A 23698-nucleotide genomic window follows, 5' to 3' on the forward strand; every position below is an offset into this window, starting at 1 on the left:
TGACAAGCCTATATTATTGCATTTACTGCAAGGCAATGTTCAGAGGCATTATCAGTATTTGTCTTAATTTCTTGAATTCATATTTCTTTAGCATAACTCAACTGTAAGCCAGTGTTTTGAGACATATTGTCTTTTATTGCTACACAATAAATAGCAAAAATAATTTCTACATAAATAATCAATAAATAAATAAGATAAATAAAAATGCCCTCCTACATGATCATATCGGTGATCGGTATCGGCCGATCATGATCGGAGCACCTCTAGTGCATTTGATTGGTGTTTGATGTATTATTCCTGTACGCTCGATTATTTCCCCCCTCACAACTAAACCACACAATCTTGACATCAGGAGCACCAGAGAGGGCAGAGACCAATTAAATTCCACCAACATTCTACAAACCCAGGTATCAGGGCTCACTTTGTTCACCAGTCTGTCCACCTGACTAACATTTCTACATACTACACTCCAGCCAGCCAGCCTAGGGGCAGAAATGCTGCAGAACAAGGTTATCTCTACTGTTTCTTAGAAAGGAATACCTCAGCGCTGAGGAAGGCCTGTGGGCCGAAACGTCCGTCTTATGAGCTGCTGCTGGGGGGATAAGACTTGAATGAACAAGATCCAAAATGGACTAAAGAGAGTGCTGGTATTCGTCAATAAATAAATAAGATAAATAAAAATGCCCTCCTACATGATCATATCGGTGATCGGTATTTTTTGTGGTTGGCCCAGGCTGACACATTATTAGGATAGTTTTGTTGTGAGTTATATTATAGTACTGTATGTCTAATTTAACTTAAAACAAAAGTATTTGTTGAATTTAATATTGATATTGAAGTTTTGCGTTAAGATTAACACATCTGTGTAGGCCTTTGATTTGTTTAATTTGTAATTTAAAAGAGAAGTAACTGAATGCATGAAATTGAATGCATGTGTTCAGGGATGCATGAGGAATGAAATATGAGCAGATGAAGGTTGGCCCTATGTAGTTCCGGCAAGAACTTCAATACACTTTCAACCCTGTGTGAATATAGTTACTCTTATATCCGAAAAACCTTGTAGAAATATGATATTTGTTATTTATTTATTATACAACATAATTTATGTACAATCGGTTTGCCAAGCGTTGTAATTCACCACGACCATAACAGTGTATTGACAAGCCTTTTTATATTAAAGCCTGTTACAATAACCTTTTGAGATGGGGCTCCATGCCAAATACATATTAAATTGGCTTCCATGGTGTTGGCATTCCATGTAGCTAAATGTTTTCTTTCAATTCATAATATCATAGTTTGTATGTTTAAGAACCTTACATTTATTTCTATTTGATCACATTTTTGTAATTTCTGAATATCTTTCAAAGCATAGGATAGGAGAAGGGTGACTTACAATAGATTAATTCTCACTTTCATGTTTTATATTCTAATTATATGCAGGTGACAGGTCTGTATGAATGTTAGCCTTGATTCAAGACTGTCATACTATGACAGTCTTGAGCCAAGGCTAGTATGAATGTACAGTATGTATACTCTGTTTATATTCAGGTTGTATCATGAGTTGCTGATTGGGTAATACACTTGTGTTTTGTTTAAACTGATGTGTCTGATAATCCCTTGTGGGATGGGTCAAGCAATTGTCCCAATTAATGAATTAATGATCATTCATCATGTATATCAGTGTTAATCAAACGAGGCCCTCTATAACATGGTTGATTTGTCTGTTTTTGTAGTTATTTGTTTTTGTTGTAAAGGTAGTTATTTATTTGTTTTTGAAGTGTTAACCAAATAAACCACCACAGCTGTTGTTTAAATCTGATCTGAGAACTGCCGGCCCGGCAGACAAGCTATTACCATAGCGTACCGGAAGTCCGGTTTCAGTCACGAACCACCATCAAAATGGCGAAGATCGCCAAAACACACGAAGGTAAATTAAATGACTTAAATCGTTATTATGGCGTTGATTTTATGTGCATTGTGGCATCCTCGCGTGTCTCATGTTACAATGACTCCACACAATGTTTTCTGGCAGCAAAATATGATTGTCTGCCCTCTTTAAACCGTGTCAGCGCGGTAGGCCTGGTTACGATGCAACGCAGACATAAGGATAATGGCGACGGATGCTAGGCTATGTAGCCTAGCCAGCTAATGCTAGGCGGCTTGCTACCTCTCTCCCAACACAATACCGTACCATTAATCCAACGCAAACCCTTTCAAATCACTCATTTTAAGGGTGCGATTAGTGAAGCATATACACTTAAAACGGGTGCACGCAACCCAAACGTGCTATTTATTTTTGTTACAGCATTATTAACTGCAAGCTAACATTGGCATACTAACGTCAGAAACACGTTGTGTGCAGTGTTCTGTTGGTCATAAAATGGCGTAGCTAGTGGGACCCGAACACATTTGCCTGTAACTTCAGTTCAAAATCAAAATTTGTGTTTATGGCGATATCAAGTTTTAATCTTGTAGCGTGATGTGATGGTGTCATTCAATTGTGGTGTCATTCAATTGTTTTGATTTGTTCCCGACCCTTGCATAGGGACATCATCCGTGTGTTGTGCATTATTGGCTTAATGCCTTTGTTTCTGTTTAGAGATGTACCGAATCTACCGATATCATTTTTTCCTTCCCGATACCGATTCCCATAGCTTGCATGTCGGTCGATACCAAGTACCGATTCGATACTATTGTGTAATTAAAAATCAATCTAGGACAGTGGTTCTCAGTGGGAACCACAATACCCCTCCTTGAGGTGGTTCAAAATGGGCCCTTACAAGTCAGTAATTCTGAGAATGTACAATTGGAACACTTACGGGTCCATTTGGTTCCATATGTACATTTGGTTCCATTTGTACATTCTCAGTGTTATGGGGTCCTTGAAATGTAAAAGTTTGAGAACCATTGATCTAGGAATAAATAAAAAATCCTCAACAACAGTAAAAGTGCAGCTCCAAGTTAGTAAAATGACAATGTAAATTTTACAGTAAAAATGTAAAACCGTAGTGCAACATCAATTCCAAATATTACTGTAAATGAAATCTCATCATGTGATAAATTACATGGTATTGGAATGGCATACTGATAGACTGGCATACTCCGAAACCGACACCAGCATTTTAGGCAGTATTGGCAGCGTTTCCGATAACTGGTATCAGAACAATTCTACTCTTGTTTCTGTTCAACAGACGGGAGAGATGACCGGTTGTAGACTAATTTTACTTGTTTCTTGTATTCCCTCTAGACATAGAGGCCCAGATCCTGGAGATCCAGGGGATGAAGGCCGCCCTGCTTGAGGAGGGAGATCAAGGAGTGGGCCTAGACTCCACTGGCTTCTTTGACCAGGAGATTTACGGAGGCAGTGATAGCCGCTTTGCTGGTTATGTCACCTCAATTGCTGCAAATGAACAAGAAGATGTGAGTGGTTTGTCTATCTGGGGTGTGAGGATTAAAGATTTAATAATAATTCCAACTTTCTGCCGACTCCAAATCATGATACACTGCTGACAAGCTTTGTTCATTTGTGCCACATTTTTTAAGGAGCTTGACTGCTCCGTTCTTGTGCCTGTTGCATACGAGCTGGGAGAGTCTGCCTCTTAGGCAAGGCTTGACTAGACTCTTGTTTCTCTCTATTTTTTTCCAGGATGATGAAGAGGATTCATCTACCAGTCTGCTGGGACAGAAGAAGCCGGGGTACCATGCCCCGGTGGCTATACTCAATGCTATACCACAGTCAGAAGAGCAAGTGAGTATTTTATTTATTGTGCTTACTGCTTAGTTATTTCCATAAACATACCCATCACTACCTGAGTAATTTTGATTGATTGAATATTTTATTAGGCAAAAAAAGATAAACATCACAATTACATTTATAATACTTTGTCTAAAAGGTCTGTCCAAAAAAGTCCTTGCGGTCTTCTTACCATTGAGCTCCTTGGCATTCAGTTCAGTAATGAATGTCTTCACATCTGGTTTTAAACATTATTTTTTTAAATGTTGGACTACGTGGAAAACGTGTCTAAGAGGAAGGGGATAGAAAAACTCCTGTGTTGGCAGTGATATACATACTACCATGTTCTTGTACCACCATGTTTCTGTGCCTCAATTTGGCTCCATTTCCTCTCTACAGTATGACCCGTTTGCAGAGCATCGCCCCCAGAAGATTGCAGACCGGGAGGACGAGTACAAAGCCCGACGCAGACAAATGATCATCTCCCCTGAACGTCTCGACCCCTTTGCAGACGGTAATTTTCACCACCTGTCTTTTCCTCATCACATCCTCCCATTTCCTCCCCTTGTTCATGGTGTTTCTCTTTGTTTTTGTGACCCTGTGTCTACCAAGGGTTTCAAACTCACACACCTTTTTGCTGTTCAACCCTTCGGCCACAAATGCAATGGTTTGCTCCCCAGACTTAGCCCCTTCCCTGTGGTCAATCCTTTCTGGTCCCAAAGACACCATTGGAATTGTTCCTCTTTGTCCTTTGATTTCCAGTGGACTTTTCCCTCAATTTTGCAACAGACTGAAGTGTGATTTTTTTTGGGGAACTTTTTGTTCAGTCTTTTGGTTTTGGAAGGCTTACTGTTGTGAACGCAGACTATTTTACATGAGTACGATACAATAACGTTTATCCCAGAGTGAGGTTGACATATGGTTTACTGGAAGAGGTAGTTAGGTGTTCTCCTTTTTAAGGGGATAGCTCACCTAACGAACATGGGTTGCAGTAATTTGTGTGTGTGTCGAAGGGTTAACAGACCCATATGGCTGTCAGTCTTGACAGACTGATGATGGGAAGGTGCAATATCTTCTAGTCATAGGCTGTGATAGCAACAAGGATGAGAAATAAAGTTTGGAAGTAGGCCACATTTGATGGTCAACGTTGGCATAGTTCACCTCTGTGCTCAGTAGCTGAGGACATTGCAATAACCAATCCGCTCGTACATGCAGAACTACATGTCACGAGGCAGGCAGTGGAGAGAAATGTGCTGGCCCCATTTAACCTTGGCTTGGCTCAGTCACCTGAAGCATATTTAGAGTGCCTTCCAAGTATTGGCACTCATAAAATTTGTTATACAATCAGACCTTGTCTGTAACCTCAGTTTCTCCTCTTTGGTACAATGTGGCAGCATTATGGTTGCTTACAGTTACCGTTGAATTGTCAGACTTGTTAGGTATGCAGCGTCCCACAGGCCTTATTAAATGAGGCAAGATGTAATCTCATCGGTGCATTCACCATTATGTGAACTGTTATATAAACAGCTGTAGTGCACCTGCCTCAACAGTGGTATCCACTGCATCTTGGCGTCAGATTAGTTATATTCTCCATTATCATTGTTAAACTCTTGCCGGCTTTTACCAAACTAGAGTTTTAGTGAGTAACAGCTTGGCGTTTTAATCTGCTGCTGTTTTTACAAGATTTATTACTTATACTTCAAATTTGTAAGCCTTAACCTGGCTTGATACACACCCCATTATGAATTGAGAAATGGAAGGCCATTTCAGAGTCTTTTACAGCTTATTTAAATGCTGTCTAGGAATGCCATTTAGATTATAGCAGATACCATGGATGTAGTCTGCACCACAACACAAGCAATTCTGAGCCAGCAAGATTCCATACTAGTACACATCCCTTGAAAACAGAAGCTGAAGAAGGCCTGTGTGCCACATGTGGTTTAGTGTTGGTAGGGCTTAAAAAACCCTGCATGTAGAGAGAGTTCTGTTTACAAAGATGTTGTGTAAATATATTTTTATTTTACAACTCTCTGTAAAATAGAAATATGTTATCAAAAGAAATGTGTGCCACAATACCACAGGCCCATACTAACTGTCCTTAATTTCTCTCCTACAGCAGTACTGCTTTGCCAGTCCTGTACTGCACTCTGTTAAGGGCGCAGCAACTCATCCTGTGTAGGTTATGGTGAACACACACAGAAGTGTGCACTTGTCAGTTTGGTCAGGGTCCACTGGCTGCTTGTCTGACTGGGGGAGCCTATGAGGGGAAACAAATGCAGCCTAGCTACAGCGAACCTCTGTCCCCCACAAGCCACTCATTTTTGTTTTATTTTATCATTTGACTTAACCAGGAACCATAGATGAGAACCTTTATGAAGTTGTAGCAAATCAGAGCCGTAGCAAATCAAACTTTTGTTTGAAGGATTATGAGTTACTTTATTTTGATCATTTATATTTTTGTCTTGAAACATCAAGTCAAGATCCAAATTTAGGATTTTAATGTAATTATTGCTGGAATCAGTCAGATGTTAGATTAACCTTGTACGTGAGTGGACTATCTTTCTGACCAGAAGTTAAGTGACTGGTTCCATTTTGCTGTCCTCATCCCATGCACTTGGCTGCAGAGGTAGCAACACAACTGCTAGTTTTGATGGCGCTGAGGGGATAATTCACTCCTAGATGTAGCCTCAATGTCTTGACTTCATCTTTGATTGCTGTGAATAATTAGTAATGTGGACCACAATTTTTTTTTTAAATTACATTTTTATTTTATTTTATTTGAGGTTAAACCACAAGAAGATTTTTATTTTACATTTCTTTGAGTGCCGTAAAACATTGCACTACAGGTGGTATACTATTGTGTGTGAGTTCCAACCCTTTTCCAAAGTGTTACTAATGGTAAAGAGAAATTTTCTAGGCTTCTTTTCTGCCGGTTGAAGTCTGACTGCAGAAGGACCCTTGGCACTGAAAGTGTACGTATTCTGGAGAGCACAGCCCAGGACCCCTGCATCAGTGATGGCTATATCCTCCTTAATCTCCTTTTTAAAAGAAAACAGAGCATCATCAGCTCTTCTCTCAATGTATCTGCTTGTTTTTTTCTCTATAGATTGCTATGTCTGTATGTAAACCAACAGAATATGTACATCGCTAGGGATTTGTTGTTGTGTTTCAGCTGTAAAACAAATGAAAGAATAAAAAAAAAGAGACATTTGATATGAGCATATAAAGAGAGTCAGGGTTAGCTGGCTGTGTTGTATGTGCTTGCTGTGTTTTGTTATGAACCGGGTCCCGCGGGGTGTGTTCTAATGAAGGTACTCTTGTTCTTGTTCGTGCTCTTTCGCGCAGGGGGCAAAACGCCAGACCCCAAGAAGCAGTCACGGTCGTACATGGACGTCATGAGAGAGCAGCACCTGACCAAAGAAGAGGTAGGCTGCGCTTCTATCCTCCCCAAACACATTTCCTGATCACATTCATACAGAAATGACAATTGTTGCTGGCGAATAGAATCCTGGGATTTGTCTATAAGGGATGTGTTTTATAAGAATTGCATAATGTGACTGATTTTATTGCCCAAAATTGATATACATGATCATTTATACCTATCTGTCAAAAGGATAAAACCAAAAGCTTGAGAACTTATTTCCATTGTGCATCTCCCCCACAGAGTGAGATCCGTCAGCAGCTGGCTGAAAAGGCCAAGTCAGGGGAATTGAAGGCTGTGAATGGATCCGCCGCTTCCCAGGCTGCTGCTGCAAAGCGAAAGCGTCGCTGGGACCAGACGGCAGAGCAAAATCAAACACCCACCAACACCACGCCCAAAAAGATGTCCAGCTGGGACCAGGCTGACGAAAAAGCTGAGGTGACAGCGACATGTCTCAACATCTTAGACCTCAGATATTTGCTATAGCACACTAATGAAAGATAACTTATCAACAGGCTGGGTGAACTAAGATATCATTATTTAGCGCTTTGCCTTAAGCATGGGAAGCTCTGTCTGTGTATTCAGATAGATTTGATGAAATGGCAGGGATTGAACTATGTGGACTTAAGCCGGCCGAATACTCGCTTAGAAAAATATTAGAAGTTTTCACCATTGAGAACCAGCAAACATGGCGCCTCCGTCCTACTCGTCCTGTTCAACACACTCGCTATCAGGCGCCACCCCAGCCCTTAGGTGTACCTAGCGCAACAACAAAGATTTTCCTCCCTGCCCGGCTTCCCTCCCCCGAACACGGCCAGTTATATTTGTATAATAGACACTTGGCCCAGCTGGATGCACCGCTGTGCATTCAAACCCCTAAACTCTGTACGTCTTTTTATGTCTGTCCATGCTACAACTCCTGAATCTTTTGCTCTGAAGTGTGCAACATTTTCTGCATCATAGAAATTCTATGGCCTTTAGATCTTTGGAGAATCCTGCTAACATTCTTTTGCTTCCTTTATTTCCCCTCTTACAGACTCCAGGGCACACCCCTGCGCACACCCCTGGGCACACACCTTCCAACAGCCGCTGGGACGAGACACCTGGTCGGCCCAAGGGCAGCGAAACCCCTGGGGCCACCCCCAGCACCCGCATGTGGGATCCCACGCCCAGCCACACGCCGGCCGGAGCTGCCACTCCTGGCAGAGACACACCCGGTCATGCAACCCCCGGGCATGGTGGTAGTGCCACAGGCAGCGTCCGCAAAAACCGCTGGGATGAAACCCCAAAGACGGAGAGGGAAACCCCCGGACACGGCAGTGGTTGGGCCGAGACGCCGCGCACAGACAGAGGAGAGGAGTCGGTGGGAGAGACCCCCACACCGGGGGCCAGTAAGAGGAAGTCTCGTTGGGACGAGACCCCTGCCAGTCAGATGGGTTCTTCCACACCACTCCTTACCCCTGGGAAAACCCCAATAGGAACCCCAGCCATGAACATGGCCACACCCACACCAGGTAAACAAGAGCAGCCATTGTAAGCCTTTCTGGCCTATGTGCTTTTTTCTTTTACTGGCTGATGTGTTTCTAATGTATTGTTTACTTGTGTGTTCTCTTCAGGTCATCTGATGAGCATGACCCCAGAGCAGCTCCAAGCATGGAGATGGGAGCGAGAAATTGATGAGAGGAACCGTCCCCTGACAGATGATGAGTTGGACGCCATGTTCCCTGAGGGATACAAGGTATAAGCCCTGTTCCAGTCTGATTATTCAATTACTAATGAGGAGGTGACTTTTTGTGTGCAGAATAAATAAGTCTTAGTATTGACAAATGTTTTCCCTCTCATTTAGCGTCTGCTAAATGCCTAAATCGTAAATGGTCTTTTCCTCTCATTTAGCGTCTGCTAAATGCCTAAATTGTCTTTCCTCCAGGTTTTACCCCCACCGGCAGGCTACGTTCCCATTCGTACCCCAGCCCGTAAGCTGTCAGCCACCCCCACCCCCATCGGGGGCATGACGGGCTTCCACATGCAGACAGAGGACCGCTCCATGAAGCAGATCAACGATCAGCCCTCCGGAAACCTCCCCTTCCTCAAACCCGACGACATCCAATACTTTGACAAACTGCTGGTGAGGACTGCGTGCGTGCATTTTAACACACACATACACATGATGCGTAAAAAACAGCCAATTGTTAGTACCGGTGTTTGCTAAAGCCTGATTTATACTTTGTCGTACAGCATGTTGCTCACCAAAAATAGACCTGCTGATTATCCATACTAAGTATGAGTAACATTTTGTTTGGTAGGTGGAGGTGGACGAGTCTACACTGAGCCCCGAGGAGCAAAAAGAGAGGAAGATCATGAAGCTGCTGTTGAAGATTAAGAATGGAACGCCGCCCATGAGGAAGGTCAGTCTGGGTTACAATCTCTCATCCTCTTTAAAATCCCATCCTCCCTCACTCAGGTCAGATGGTAGACCACCACCATGCTCCGCTGGGAGCAGCAGACGACACAATTCTTAGCAAAGAGGACAATGAAGATCATCCTAGTATACATCAATTTTGACAAATTTTACCTGCTCTCCCTTCTAGGCGGCTTTGCGTCAGATCACAGACAAGGCGCGTGAGTTTGGAGCGGGTCCCCTGTTCAACCAGATCCTGCCACTGCTCATGTCTCCCACACTGGAAGACCAAGAGCGCCATCTTCTGGTCAAGGTCATCGACCGCATCCTCTACAAACTCGACGACTTGGTCCGACCGTATGTACACAAGGTAAGCTGAAGTTGAAGCCTGTGTGTGCACAGGTACCATCCCAATCCCTTTGTTGGTATAACGTCTCGACATGTGTGCATGATGATATCCAGGTGTTGAAAACACCGCCCTCTGGCGGTCAGAAATAATCAAATGGAAACAAGTTTATCTGTGTGTGTGTGTTTGTGTGTATATAAGACTGATGTATCATCTCTGTGTCCAGATCCTGGTGGTGATTGAGCCCCTGCTGATTGATGAGGACTACTATGCCAGAGTGGAAGGGAGGGAGATCATTTCCAACTTGGCCAAGGTGAGACACAGCATTTGTAGAAGTAGTTTGCTCTGTGGTGTTGCTGTCTGCATGCAGTGGGCCTGGTTGTGAGATGGAAAATGATTGTACTTAAGGTACAAGAGGAGAGAACTTTGCTGTTGGGTGGGCTGTATGCGAATCATTCTCGCCTGTTAGACCTCTCCCATGGTCAGATCAGGGCTAGTACTTCGCTAGATTGACACCAACATGAGAGCTAGCAGAGAATGACGTTCATCTCACCTCTGTTCTCAACCTGCACCCGTTGGTGACAAATGCAGACAACTATTCCTGCCTATTTACCAGTCGGGTTGTAAGAAAATAGCGATACATTTGAGTATCGCAATTTCCCATACTGTATAGATATTCAAAAAACAGTTTAGTTTTTAAACAAAAAATACTAAACGGTATTAGGCAAATGTTTGCACACCATGCACAAAAGTTGTGCTATGATGTTGATGTTACAAGGTTATGTATATATGTGATTATTTATAAATCTTTATACCATGTTGCTTGCCTAAAAGAACAGATTTACAAACTAGATCAGATCTTCAAGCTAACAGCTGATCTACAGCTAAGATGTCGTAACAAGTTGTTAGCTTGTAGATCTGTTTTTTTTGGCAAGCAACACTGTTATGTAACATGCATAATTTATACTCGTGTCGTATATAGTGCTTATCACAGTTTCCTAAAATTAGATTTAAATTATAAATAGCAATATGTTGCCTTGCTTACAATATCACAATATATTGAATCACGCCCCCTGTATAGTGAGATGCATGTCGTATCGCCAGATCCTTGCTAATACACACTAGCCTTATTTACCAGTTTTGTGCTTCTTAAGCATTAAAATACAGCCCTGTTTGTGTGCATTTGTCAAATACATTTTAATTCCAGCATCTCTTATTACTTCGAATAAAAGTGGTGATCTATTCTAGCACTGAATCATGTTTTGTCTAATGTATTATTTTCTCCTGTCCTCCAGGCTGCAGGCCTGGCCACCATGATTTCCACCATGCGTCCCGATATTGACAACATGGACGAGTATGTCAGAAACACCACCGCCAGAGCGTTCGCCGTGGTGGCCTCTGCCCTGGGCATCCCCTCTCTTCTGCCCTTCCTGAAAGCTGTGTGTAAGAGCAAGAAGTCCTGGCAGGCCCGACACACAGGCATCAAGATTGTACAGCAGATCGCCATTCTCATGGGCTGCGCCATTCTGCCCCACCTGCGAAGCTTGGTGGAAATCATCGAACATGGTCAGTGCTCACTCATTCCCCCAACCGCTTTCATCAGCAACATGTTGGGAACTAGATGAATTATCACATAATGTCAACAGTTAATATGTCGAGACGAAGTGGAAATCATGCTGTGATTGATCCTTTGATGTCTATTTCAACCATGTGTGTGTACAGGTCTGGTCGATGAACAGCAGAAAGTAAGGACCATCAGCGCCCTGGCTATCGCCGCCCTGGCTGAAGCCGCCACACCCTACGGTATTGAGTCCTTTGACTCGGTTCTCAAGCCCCTCTGGAAGGGTATCAGACAACACAGAGGAAAGGTGAGGAACACAGACAAGCACTGATGAGCCAAACCTAAAAACAAAAGACAATTAAATCAATAAATGAACTCCCAATGCAAGATCATCACCCAGCACTGAGCCTGTGTGTGGCTGCAGTGTGAATATCTCCTTGCTATAAAATCTTCCTCTGTGAGGGGCTGCTGCTATCAGTAGAGAGGTCAGATGTGGACCACTATGCTCTGCTGGGAGCAACAGATAAATCAGACAACTATTAAAATAAATTGATGGCTAAAGGGATACCCATGATTAAACTCTGCATATTTTGTTTTCCTAGGGTCTGGCTGCCTTCCTGAAGGCCATCGGCTACCTGATCCCCCTGATGGATGCAGAATATGCTAACTACTACACCAGAGAGGTGATGTTGATCCTCATCAGAGAGTTCCAGTCCCCCGACGAGGAGATGAAAAAGATTGTACTCAAGGTACCAGAGGGGGGAGAACTGTGTGCTGGTGGGTGGGTGGGCCTGCATGCGACTCATTCTCGCCTGTTGGACCTCTCCCATGGTCAGATCAGGGCTAGTACTTCGCTAGATTGACACACCAACATGAGAGCTAGCAGAGAAGGACCTTTATATCCCCTCTGTTCTCAACCTGCACCCGTTGGTGACAAACACAAAAAGCTGACAATTATTCCAACTTTTTGCTTCATGAATATTTACATTAGTACATACTTGATTGTGTTTAGTAGTTAGTCAATTGAAGTATTTGTCCTAATTCACAAATAAAACCCTAAAGCAAGCTGTAACGTACAGAATTGTTGGGGTCGCACCCGGTTGCATTCCATGTCTGAGCTGTCCTCTTGTCTTGTGTGTTAGGTGGTGAAGCAGTGCTGTGGCACCGACGGTGTTGAGGCCAACTACATCAAGACAGAGATTCTCCCCCCCTTCTTCAAGCACTTCTGGCAGCACAGGATGGCTCTGGACAGACGCAACTACAGACAGGTCAGCGCGCACACACTCATACAGGAGAGACACCACATGCATTTGCAAATTCAGGGGTCAGAATATGTGAACTAAGGACATAACATGTTAAAGTTATTGCGTTGAATCCTTCCTGCCCGCAGCTGGTAGACACCACAGTGGAGCTGGCTAACAAGGTGGGAGCGGCCGAGATCATTTCACGTATTGTGGACGACCTGAAGGATGAGGCTGAGCAGTACAGGAAGATGGTGATGGAGACCATCGAGAAGATCATGGGCAACCTTGGAGCAGCAGACATTGACCACAAGCTGGAAGAGCAGCTGATTGATGGCATTCTCTATGCCTTCCAGGAACAGACTACAGAAGTGAGTTTGAGCCCCTATGTTTGAAAAGCTAAAAACAAGGCTGATTATTAGATATCTTTTAGTGTGTTTATGCTTAATCTAGGCAGAGACAAGAAGTTAGGTCATAGAATGGGGGAATGGAATGTATCACAGGTCTTTATTGATTACCACAATCATTTGCCTTGTCCAGGATTCAGTGATGCTGAATGGTTTCGGCACAGTGGTCAACGCCCTGGGAAAACGCGTGAAGCCATACCTGCCTCAGATCTGTGGTACGGTGCTGTGGCGTCTTAACAACAAGTCAGCCAAGGTCCGTCAGCAGGCTGCCGACCTCATCTCCCGCACAGCAGTGGTCATGAAGACCTGCCAGGAGGTACGCCTTCAAAAACATACACATGTACACATAATTTCAGAGACATAAACTATCACCGGCTAACACACATTCTATCTGTCTACCCATTTGCAGGAGAAGCTGATGGGTCACTTGGGAGTGGTGTTATACGAGTACCTGGGAGAAGAGTACCCTGAGGTTCTGGGTAGCATCCTGGGAGCACTCAAGGCCATTGTCAATGTCATTGGTATGCTAGCTTAACTACTACGCACACTTTCCATACATTCATTAATAGAGATGTGACAATAGGTTTACTTCTGACTCGACCTTCAACTCAAATAAAAAAAATGGAAATCGTGCAGTGCAAAATATTTAGCATACCGTTTGTATATGACATGTCTGTGATGTTAATTCACATTGTGATCTGCTTTTTTCGGTGAGTGACGTATATAAATCAGGCTTTACGTATTTAGTGTAACCTATGACATAAAGTGGTGGATAAAGTGCTGACGATGTCCAGACACTGTGCAACATGATTGGATTATGGTAGCGCCAAATACTTCATATATGATGAACCATTTATGAAGATATCACCCCAGCTTATGGAGGACAGAGTCAGGTAGGAAAGAGCACCTCCTTCATCCCGCAGCATTTAAACGGTGTCTCCATGCAGATTAAGAGTTCAGACAAGACAAACTCCATAAACACTTGGGGGGGGGGGGGGGGGGTGTTATAGCAAAACATGTAATGCAGACCTTTAAGTATATGATTAAAGTGAGCCACCCTGTCCCCTCTCGCTGACATTTCAGCAACACTGTAAATGACAAATTATAACTTTAAACAGACATAAGCTAGGGATGTGCGCAGCGACTAATTTCACTGGAGGTTAAACAATAATTTAGTAACCAACTAAATGAGTCTAAAATTAAGCCAATCAAGTTCAAGCAACATAGTACAATCATGTCCTTGGGGTGTACTCGTACATCATGGCTGGGGGATGTACTTGTAACGCAAGCCACCTCATACTACAGAAACGAGAGATGGGCTCTTGCCCTATGGGGGACAACGATGCATTGAGTTTGAGTTCATTCAATCAACAATTAGAAAATGAACACCTTTCAGGCGTTGACACTAACGGTTGCCCGACTGCCTGTGGCAGGTAAATAAAACTTTCGGCAAGGGGGTTTGTTTTCGAGTTGCCTGACCGGGCAAATGCACGTTTGACTGGGGACGCAATCGTCTTTAGTTCGCTATAAACGCAACACGAGATATCTGTCTAAACACCTGAATGTGGCCAGAGCGCTCGGTCCCCAGAAGGGAGAACTGTGCTGGTGGGTGGGTGGGCCTGTATGCGAATCATTCTCGCCTGTTGGACCTCTCCCATGGTCAGATCAGGGCTAGTACTTCGCTAGATTGACACACCAACATGAGAGCTATCAGAGAAGGATGTTACTATCCCCTCTGTTCTCAACCTGCACCCGTTGGTGACAAACACAAAAAAATGACATTTATTCCAGCTTTTTGCTTCATGAATATTAACATATCGACATTAGTACATACTTGATTGTGTTTAGTAAATCAATTGAAGTACAGTATTTGTCCTAAAATATTTGTCCATGTCCACTGGCTACTGCAATGGACATGACCCCATTATCCATTTCTTATCCAAAAATAAAACAAAGTTGATCTCATTGGAACCTCTGCCAATTTAAGCTCTACTGGCCTCTTTTTTTCCAGTGTCTTTCACTAGTATGTGTAATAATTGACTGATTACACAGAGCGGCCCACACATTGTGCCAGGAACTTTAAATGACAACTTCTTGAAGAGCTAATCGGACATTTTCTCTTAAAAGGTATGCACAAGATGACCCCACCAATCAAAGACTTGCTCCCTCGTCTGACACCCATCTTGAAGAACAGGCACGAGAAGGTCCAGGAGAACTGCATTGACCTAGTGGGCAGAATCGCAGACAGGTTAGTGTGGCAACATTGAGTAATATTGCCAGAACATGAAGCAATACACAGCAAGGGAGGAAGTGATGTGTACGCGTCTTGCATAGTTGAGCAGTTGGTACATCAACCACAGAATCACAATTTGTCCAGCTGGAGACCTGTGTTCTCTCTCCCCCTCTCTGCTCTCTCTCAATTTCTTGTCTCTCTACACATTGTCCTGTCTAAATAAAAAAAAAGCAAAACAATGGCTGAAAGAATAATGCATGATTTAAAAAAAAAATCTTTTCACAAGTTGAGGTGAGCTGAGACATATGGCTTTGTGTTTTCAGGGGAGCAGAGTACGTGTCAGCCAGGGAGTGGATGAGGATTTGTTTTGAGCTGCTGGAGCTGCTCAAGGCTCACAAAAAGGCCATTCGCAGAGCCACTGTCAACACCTTTGGTTATATCGCCAAAGCCATCGGGTGAGTGTTAAACATCTATGTAAAAAACATTAATTTGTTTCAACAGCTACGTTATGTACTGGGATCTGAACCACTTGAGCTCTATTGAAAAAATAGCAAAAGTAGCTGATATACAAGCTCATAACTAGCTTGTAGATTTTTATAATAAAAAAAAAAAGCTCACGTATGATGACATGTCCAAAATAGGGATGCAGGGTTGAAAGTGGGTTAAGGAACCTGTACAATAATTGCAATAAATACTCTGTGCTGTTACAACCCTCTCCTCTCAGACCCCACGATGTGTTGGCAACTCTACTCAATAACCTCAAGGTCCAGGAGCGTCAGAACCGTGTCTGTACCACAGTGGCCATCGCCATCGTGGCCGAGACCTGTTCGCCCTTCACCGTGTTGCCGGCACTCATGAATGAGTACCGCGTACCCGAGCTCAATGTGCAGAACGGTGTGCTCAAGTCCCTATCCTTTCTGTTTGAGTACATTGGAGAGATGGGAAAGGACTACATCTATGCTGTCACACCGCTGCTGGAAGACGCACTCATGGACAGGTGATAACCAGAAGCCTTGATTACCAGCTGCAGTACCCATTTTGTTTGTATAATTAATGGTAAATTATTTACCTAATAATGTTGAACCCTGACCCCATTTTCCTTTGTCACCTTGCAGAGATTTGGTCCACAGACAGACAGCCAGTGCCGTGGTGCAGCACATGTCCCTGGGCGTTTACGGGTTCGGTTGCGAGGACTCCCTCAACCACCTGCTCAACTACGTGTGGCCCAATGTCTTTGAGACGTCACCCCATGTCATCCAAGCTGTCATGGGGGCCCTGGAGGGCCTGAGGGTTGCCATCGGGCCCTGCCGCATGTTGCAATACTGCTTACAGGTAAGACTGACCATGACGATGTCTTCTCAGACTAAATCTGGATATACACGTTGTTTTACATGTTTTTAGTAGTTGCCCACTTGTGGTTAGTTTGATTTAAATGTCTAATTGTGTATGCTCATTGAATTATTCCTTAAGGAACTGGAAAGAGACATCAAACTTTAGTTAGAATAATGTGAACTCTTGGAGGGATCAATTTTAAGCCACATGCACTTGAAATTAGTTATTTTCTCCTCTGTCAATGGCTGGGTATTTAAAAATATTCAAGGTCACTACTAAAGACTTGCTGTATTGCTCGTACCCACAGGGTCTGTTCCACCCAGCCAGGAAGGTGAGGGACGTCTACTGGAAGATTTACAACTCCATCTACATCGGCTCCCAAGATGCCCTCATCGCCCACTACCCAAGGGTCTACAATGACGAGAAAAATCCATTTGTCCGCTACGAGCTGGAATACGTCTTGTAAATAACTACAAACTTGTCTCCTCTGTCTTCACTCATAATTTCTTTGTTGAGCTCCTGTTCCCTCTCGATATCTATTTCTCATCCATTGTCCTAGCTATCCTGGTAAAGGACTGGCATTTTTTTTATTTTGCTATCTTGGTCTTGTAAATGAGGTGTCAATTAAAATCTGTCAGTTCCATAAAGTCAATCAGGTCCATAAAAAAACATACATTCATCCTCTTTTGACTGCCAACGGTGAACTTTTCTTTTTCATACATCCAGTGTGACGTTAGGAGAACTATAAAACAGAACAATGTAGAGCCTTTATGTATTTTGTTTTGTTTTTAAAATCTCTGTTTTGTATGCGTTTCCCATAAAGAATGGTTGAAGTCAGAGTAGAATTGCATAAGGAATGAGAAGCAGTCAGACAGAATTGTTTGGAAACATGAAGGTTTGGTGTGGTGTTGGGCCTCTTTACTGGCTGCTCCCTACACGCTCTCCTGTCAGTTGATACCTTCACTGTTCTTATCACAATGTTGCTTTATTTGACCAAATAAATTGTTTGTGTATAAAATTCAGCTGTGCATGTTTATATTTGCTGTTGAACATTTTTAACATGTTACAAAAACTTGTGTTTTTGGACGTGGGTAAAAGAAATGACGATGGCAGCTTCCAGCAATGGTGTCGGTGTCTATCCTGCAGTGCCAAGTCAGCAGCAGTACGTGATTCAAACATGATTACAATAACTAGCCTGGAAACCAGACAAATCTGCCAGAGGTAAAGAAAAAATAGCTCTGTGCCGTGATGGGTTGAGTGGTTAGTGAGCCCGCCTAGGGAGCCAGAGGCCCTGGTTGCCCCAGGTTCGATTCCAGGCCAGGCCAGCATATGTGTCGATGAAATGAAATTTGTCCCTGAGCAAGACTCTTAACCCCTAATTGCTCACAGGTTCTCATTGGAAACAAGACCGCAAGGACTTTCATGAACGACCTGTTAAAAGGAATTATCCTTATCCTTATACTGTAGTTCAGAAAACATTGCAACAGTTGATGTGGCAGAAGTAGGGTAGACAGAATGTCAATCCAGCAGGCTACCATAGATTTCCTCTGGAACTGGGGGGTAGGCTCTTCCCATTGGTCTGAAATGTTGTATGGACATATCCTCCTAGACCTATACTATAAGGACTATTATGGCCAAACATGGTTTTTCGTTACACCTAGGTAAGGTGGTGTGTCGCATATCAAAAGTCACTGTGGCCCTAAAAACCCAATAACCATCGCTGTTTCACTCTGTAGGGGAAAATGGATTGCCTTACAATACTTTACCTACCTGTAGTTAATGACTTAAGTGTAGATGTGATGAATCTGTATTTGTGTAGGAGACGGCTGATAATAGATGATGACATGTTATGCACATTATGTAGGAGACAGGTGATTATAGGTAATGTGTTAAATGGCAGTGTATTATCCCTGTGACTGAGTGACCTTGTGGAAACATGGGAGACTGAAAATGCATTCTCCTAGAGTTTCTCATTCCAGCTAAACTATTACAACCACTTATAATAGACAATGTTCTGGCCATTTTTTAAATATAATGAAATCACTATACAGTATATTGATATTTTGTTTGTATAATCAATTATGAGTGTTTGAGACTAGACTAGGACAGGGGTGGATAGAGGAGCCTACTAGTGTATCGTACTGAAGAAGTAGCAAAATGACTAGTAGATTACTTGCATTACTACTGCAAAAGTATCTCTTATGAAGACTACTACAAACAGTTACATAATGTACAGCATGAAAGTTCTAATGCATCATGACTAACTATGTCTATATGTCCTACCAACCAATTTCTTTCTAATTCAGTGATGCTCTCCAAAATTGTGAGCATCTTTACTAGAAGTTCGGGCCGCTATGTGGCCCTCACATTTAGAATGCAGGCCGCTATGCGGCCCCTCACATCCACGTCGCACCCGCTCTCCCTTGAGTCCTTGCCGCTGTGCACACTGAGTTTGAAGTCGGTTAGGCCCATATATGCACATGACTATATATGGGCATTGTGTTCGGACAGAGCTCTGTCTCTGGACAACCGGATCTTTGTATCTGTCAGTCCTTGTCCCTTTTAGGCCCATATATGGAGATCGCTGATGTCATCAGAGTATACCCATATATGGGCATGCCCCCTTTTGTGCCCATATATGGAGCTGACTGATTTGTTTGCGCCTGATGCCATGATGACACATTTAGGACAACACACTCCATAAGTAGCTGCATTGGGAACTCCTTAGATGGTTATGACTGAGTCATATGGTGACATGAGCATGACGTCAGAGGTCTGCCCACTGACTGGCCCGCCAGCCGTTCCTCCTTAAGCCAATTTTAATATAGGATCAGAAAGCATGGGGTTCTTCTACCTCATGGGGTATAAGCGGTTCAAAACAAACTTCAATGGAATATTCTCCTGATTTTGTCATAACAGCATAACTGTATGCTACTCTAGAGCACTAGAGTGGCACGTTTCCCAAACAGTGGGTCAGGAGTCAGGACCCATGTTCGATCCTGACCCACTGTTTGGGAAAATAAAAACAACGTTTAAGAAGTAGTGAAAATAGCAGATCTACAAGCTTAGAACGCGAAGAAACACGTGAGCTTGTACACCTGCTATTTTCACTAGTTTGGGTCCCGGGCATAGTCTAATTTCTCTTTTGGGTCTTGAGCTGAAAGCTTTGGGAACCACTGCCTTTAGTGAAAGTGTAAAAGTAGGCCTTGTAGCCTACATGAACAATCCCAATTTGCAGTAAAGAGAGTACCCGTTGTTACTTTCCACCCCTGGACTAGAAAAAACATTCACTTCTGATTCATCTCATCAATGTTGTCTGTCGTCTGTGTTCAAGGGGGGATATGATTCACTTCTGCAACAAAAACCTCTTGTCCTTATCAGCCTTGTCATCGTGCTGAGACACAACAACATCCAGATAAAACAAGGAGAGGAGAACCGGCAGACTGGAGGGCTGTCCCAGTGGCCTTGTTGAGTTTGAGCTCAACCCTGGGGGACAGGAAGCATGTATTGATTTTTATGCATGGCTTTGTTAAAAGCCCAGGGGATTGTATCCAGATTCACCCCGAGAATATGTAGCACTACACATGAATCAGAGTTGTCATCATATATAAATTAGATGAATGAATACATTACAGAGCCTTCAAAAGTCATAGGTCAAGCTCTTCCTCTAACAGTGGGAGTCAAAGGGCTGTGATGTCTGCACCACGTCTACGAAAGTCACACACACACACACACACACACACACACACACACACACACACACACACACGCCCCTCCCCCATTTACCCACTTACCCTTTACCTCCCCACTGCTCCATAGTAAAGGCCCATGTGCTATGACCTACATTCCCAGGCAGTCCCCATCCATGATTGGAATCTGCAAGTAGACCCCCCCCATACATTAGGCCTGCAGGTGAATAGATAATATTAAAATAAAAAAAGAGAGCCTTGCTGTACTGTGTTTAATGTTTATTGGTTTGTTAATGTAGGCTATACTGGTGAATGCAACTGGCTCTGTCATATGAACATTTTCAAAAGCAGACTGTTGGATTTACAGGAATATGAGGGTTGGTATTTTCCATTTACGAGCAGTTCTGAGGAAAAGAATCTCTGCAAAAAGAAAGTTTCCCTGCCTCCCAAAACAACAATAACACAAAGGAATGTATGTTCCAAAGGACAGCTCATTGTTTAAATTGGACTGCTGTGCGTGTGGTAGTGGTGATGATGATGGCAAGTAATAAAACTGTGTTGAGTCAACATGAAGAGCTTGGAAACCTATTAAGTGAGCTCAGAATAAGTTGCAGCTTTTCTAAGATGGAGAGCATGATGCAATGCTTTGTTAATCGACCGGCATGTCATGTTTTATTCGGTGCCCCATTCATTTTTCATGCAATGTGTTTTATTGCGTTAATTTAAGCCAAATGTATGCTCCGACGCACGACGGTGTCGCGCGCCGAAACTAGCCAATTTACAAGCCCACACTGCATCGTGGAGGCGAACGTCGTGAGCTTGTATGTCTGTGCTATTTTCGACGCGCGACACCGTCGTGCGACGAAGTACGTACGAATCGGGCATTGGGCTATGCAGTGGCAATTCTATCCACTAGGTAGACAGTGGTGTAAAGTAACCAAGTACATTTACTCAAGTACTGTACTTAAGAACAATTTTGAGGTACCTTTACTTTCCTGGAATATTTCCAATGTACTTTTACTTCTACTCTCTCATCTCAGAGACAAATATTATACTTTTTACTCCAATACAATTATTTGACAACTTTAGTAACTACTAGTTACTTTTCAGATTTTGATTATTATTACAACACACGCATTAAAGGACGACTTCACCCATTTTCAACCTATCTTCATATAATTGGTCCTCACTAATACTCATGATTAAATGCTACCATTTTTTCTACTCTGTCTGTGTCTCAGAGGAGGGCTGTGGACAGGCCAGAAACCTGTCTACCAGTGACATCATCGCTGTGGACAGGCCAGAAACCTGTCTACCAGTGACATCATCGTTAGGCAGGATTTTTTTTCCAACAAGATTTCACATTTTGTATTTAGATTTTTATTAACGCGAGAACAATGGCTTCTATTATCGCATTGCAACTTTACAGGAATAGAAAGCCTGCAGATCAGCTTGGATTCCCCATCGATGATGTCACTTGTAGACGGGACTCTGAACTGTCCACAGCCCTCCTCTGAGACACAGACCGAGTAGAACTTTTGTTTACCATTTTATCATGAGCATTAGTGAGGACCAATTATATAAGATAGGTTGAAATGGGTGAAGTCATCCTTTAACCACTTCAGCCAAATACTTAGGCTATTTTCAATTAGACCAATTATTTGTTTACCAACATTGAGAGACTGAACACACAGGTGATTGTTTCATGCAAGCAATCAATTCCCAACATAGGTGCCAGACCTGCGCGCGCAATACTGGTTCTTATCTCTTGCAACCAGTGTGACGTCGTCTGTTAAGGGGTCTATTAGCCTAAGTATATTATTTGGAAACTTGTGAAATGGACATTCTGCAAAATGAGTACTTTTACTTTCAGGACTTGAGTATATTTCAATGCGAATACTTTTGTACTTTTACTCACGTAAATTCCGGACTTTTACCTGTAATAGAGTATTTCTACATTGTGGTATTGTTTTATTATTAAGTAAAACAATATGAGTACTTCTTCCACCACTGCCACTAGGTGGCGGCAGCGAGGAGACTGCTGTTTGATGCTGAAGAAGCCAAAAGCTCTCCTCCAGTAATATCTGCATCTGAGAGGAGAGAGAACAGAGAAGCATGAACTTCCTGTGTGATCTGTGTTCACTTCACTAGCTTCACCACCGACTCAGAGTAGGAGGAGGAGGGAGGCTTTTTCTGCTTCTTTTCATAGAGGGAAGGCAGTGAGTGCATGGCTTGGAAGAACGACAGCGAGCTCTGCGCAACGACAACAACAGCCATAAATGTGGATTGTTTACATCAGTCGGAAAAAGCTTTCCTTCCTCCCCGCCTCCCTCTCTGCAGCGCAGCAGTGGAAGAACGGCGGCTGCCCGCGGCTCACCGTCGCCGTAGATAGCGTCCTACGGAGCGGGCCATGGCCCTGGTACTCGTCCCGGTACGTCGGCGGCCTTCGTGATCTGCTGCCCATCTTCGCAGGATAAGGTGCGAGAAGATACAAAATCTGCGAAATCAACCGGTTTGTGGATTAACCGCGGTAACGTAACGCAACGAGATCTGATCTGAAGGTCCATAGGCGTCGTATCAAGACATCGGCTGATCTTGTGGACTTGGACAGGGTGGATGTACAGACAGACCCACAAGCTGACTGAGAAGATATGGCTGTTCTCAAACTCGCCGACCAGGTAGCTATATTAGCCTAGCCTGTGTGCACTAGAAAGAGCTCACTGGTCTTCCCACGTCAAGCTTAATTCACAGCTATTGATTCGTTATTAATATTATTTATCATTATCCAAAGTGGTCTCTCGGTTAATATCGATGAAAAGCCAGAGCATGTTTAGTGTTTAATAAAACACTCTGATGTACCACTACCTACCCTGTATGGGATTTAGATGTGAACTGTATCGCTGCAGGAGATGCATGGAATTCAGTGATGCTGTCAAGTTCTCTTATAGTGTAGTTAGTTAGATTTGTCATAATGTTCTGTCCTGTGCTGAAATGACTACTTCCTGCTCTGTTTCCGCAAGCATCCCCCTCAACTCAAACTTGCTCTATCTTATCTTACTTAACACTATAATTTCACGTTATAATTTCAACTGAAATCACACTTTGACAGATCCAATGGTATCTGCTCTGTGATCATTTCAGGGAAGGTTGTGTGTGTGTGTGTGTGCGCGCGCACGCACACACACACACACACACACACACACACACACACACACACACACACACACACACACACACACACACACACACACACACACACACACACACACACACACACTACTCTCTTGGATATTCTCTTGGTACTCATGGAACTTCCTGTTATAAAAAAAACAACAAC

The 23698-nt window shown here is 43.2% G+C and overlaps 2 protein-coding genes across 9 annotated transcripts in view; both read left to right on the forward strand.

Moving 5' to 3' along the window:
- The first annotated feature begins 1808 nt into the window (after nucleotides 1-1808).
- On the forward strand, nucleotides 1809-17694 carry sf3b1 (splicing factor 3b, subunit 1). 5 transcript variants are annotated; one of them, XM_084083857.1, is made up of 24 exons: nucleotides 1809-1927; nucleotides 3248-3420; nucleotides 3647-3748; nucleotides 4133-4247; nucleotides 7079-7158; nucleotides 7398-7592; nucleotides 8191-8668; nucleotides 8771-8892; nucleotides 9082-9279; nucleotides 9458-9559; nucleotides 9743-9922; nucleotides 10125-10211; nucleotides 11194-11464; nucleotides 11621-11766; nucleotides 12062-12208; nucleotides 12602-12727; nucleotides 12850-13071; nucleotides 13241-13423; nucleotides 13517-13628; nucleotides 15235-15355; nucleotides 15664-15795; nucleotides 16065-16337; nucleotides 16456-16672; nucleotides 16980-17694. In XM_084083857.1, exons 1-24 carry the CDS (start codon nucleotides 1900-1902, stop codon nucleotides 17136-17138), a joined length of 3969 nt encoding a protein of 1322 aa, XP_083939983.1. In that variant the 5' UTR covers nucleotides 1809-1899; the 3' UTR covers nucleotides 17139-17694. The 5 variants fall into 5 exon arrangements, 4 of the variants coding, with proteins under 4 accessions (XP_083939983.1, XP_083939986.1, XP_083939985.1 ...); XM_084083859.1 differs by lacking the exons at nucleotides 1809-1927; nucleotides 3248-3420; nucleotides 3647-3748 and adding an exon at nucleotides 6651-6705 and having other exon boundaries at nucleotides 4232-4247; XM_084083858.1 differs by lacking the exons at nucleotides 1809-1927; nucleotides 3248-3420; nucleotides 3647-3748; nucleotides 4133-4247 and adding an exon at nucleotides 4535-6705.
- A 4773-nt stretch (nucleotides 17695-22467) lies between these two features.
- Nucleotides 22468-23698, forward strand: part of ankrd44 (ankyrin repeat domain 44) — a 35973-nt gene continuing 34742 nt past the window's right edge. For all 4 annotated transcript variants that reach the window (XM_084083863.1, XM_084083865.1, XM_084083864.1 and 1 more), the window contains exon 1: nucleotides 22468-23039. In XM_084083863.1, coding sequence (XP_083939989.1) covers nucleotides 23013-23039 — 27 coding nt within the window. In that variant the 5' untranslated portion in view covers nucleotides 22468-23012. The remainder of the gene's footprint in view (nucleotides 23040-23698) is intronic.

This window comes from Gymnoscopelus microlampas (assembly GCF_963454915.1).
Source record: "Gymnoscopelus microlampas genome assembly, chromosome: 17".
NCBI classification, from domain to species: Eukaryota; Metazoa; Chordata; class Actinopteri; order Myctophiformes; family Myctophidae; genus Gymnoscopelus; species Gymnoscopelus microlampas.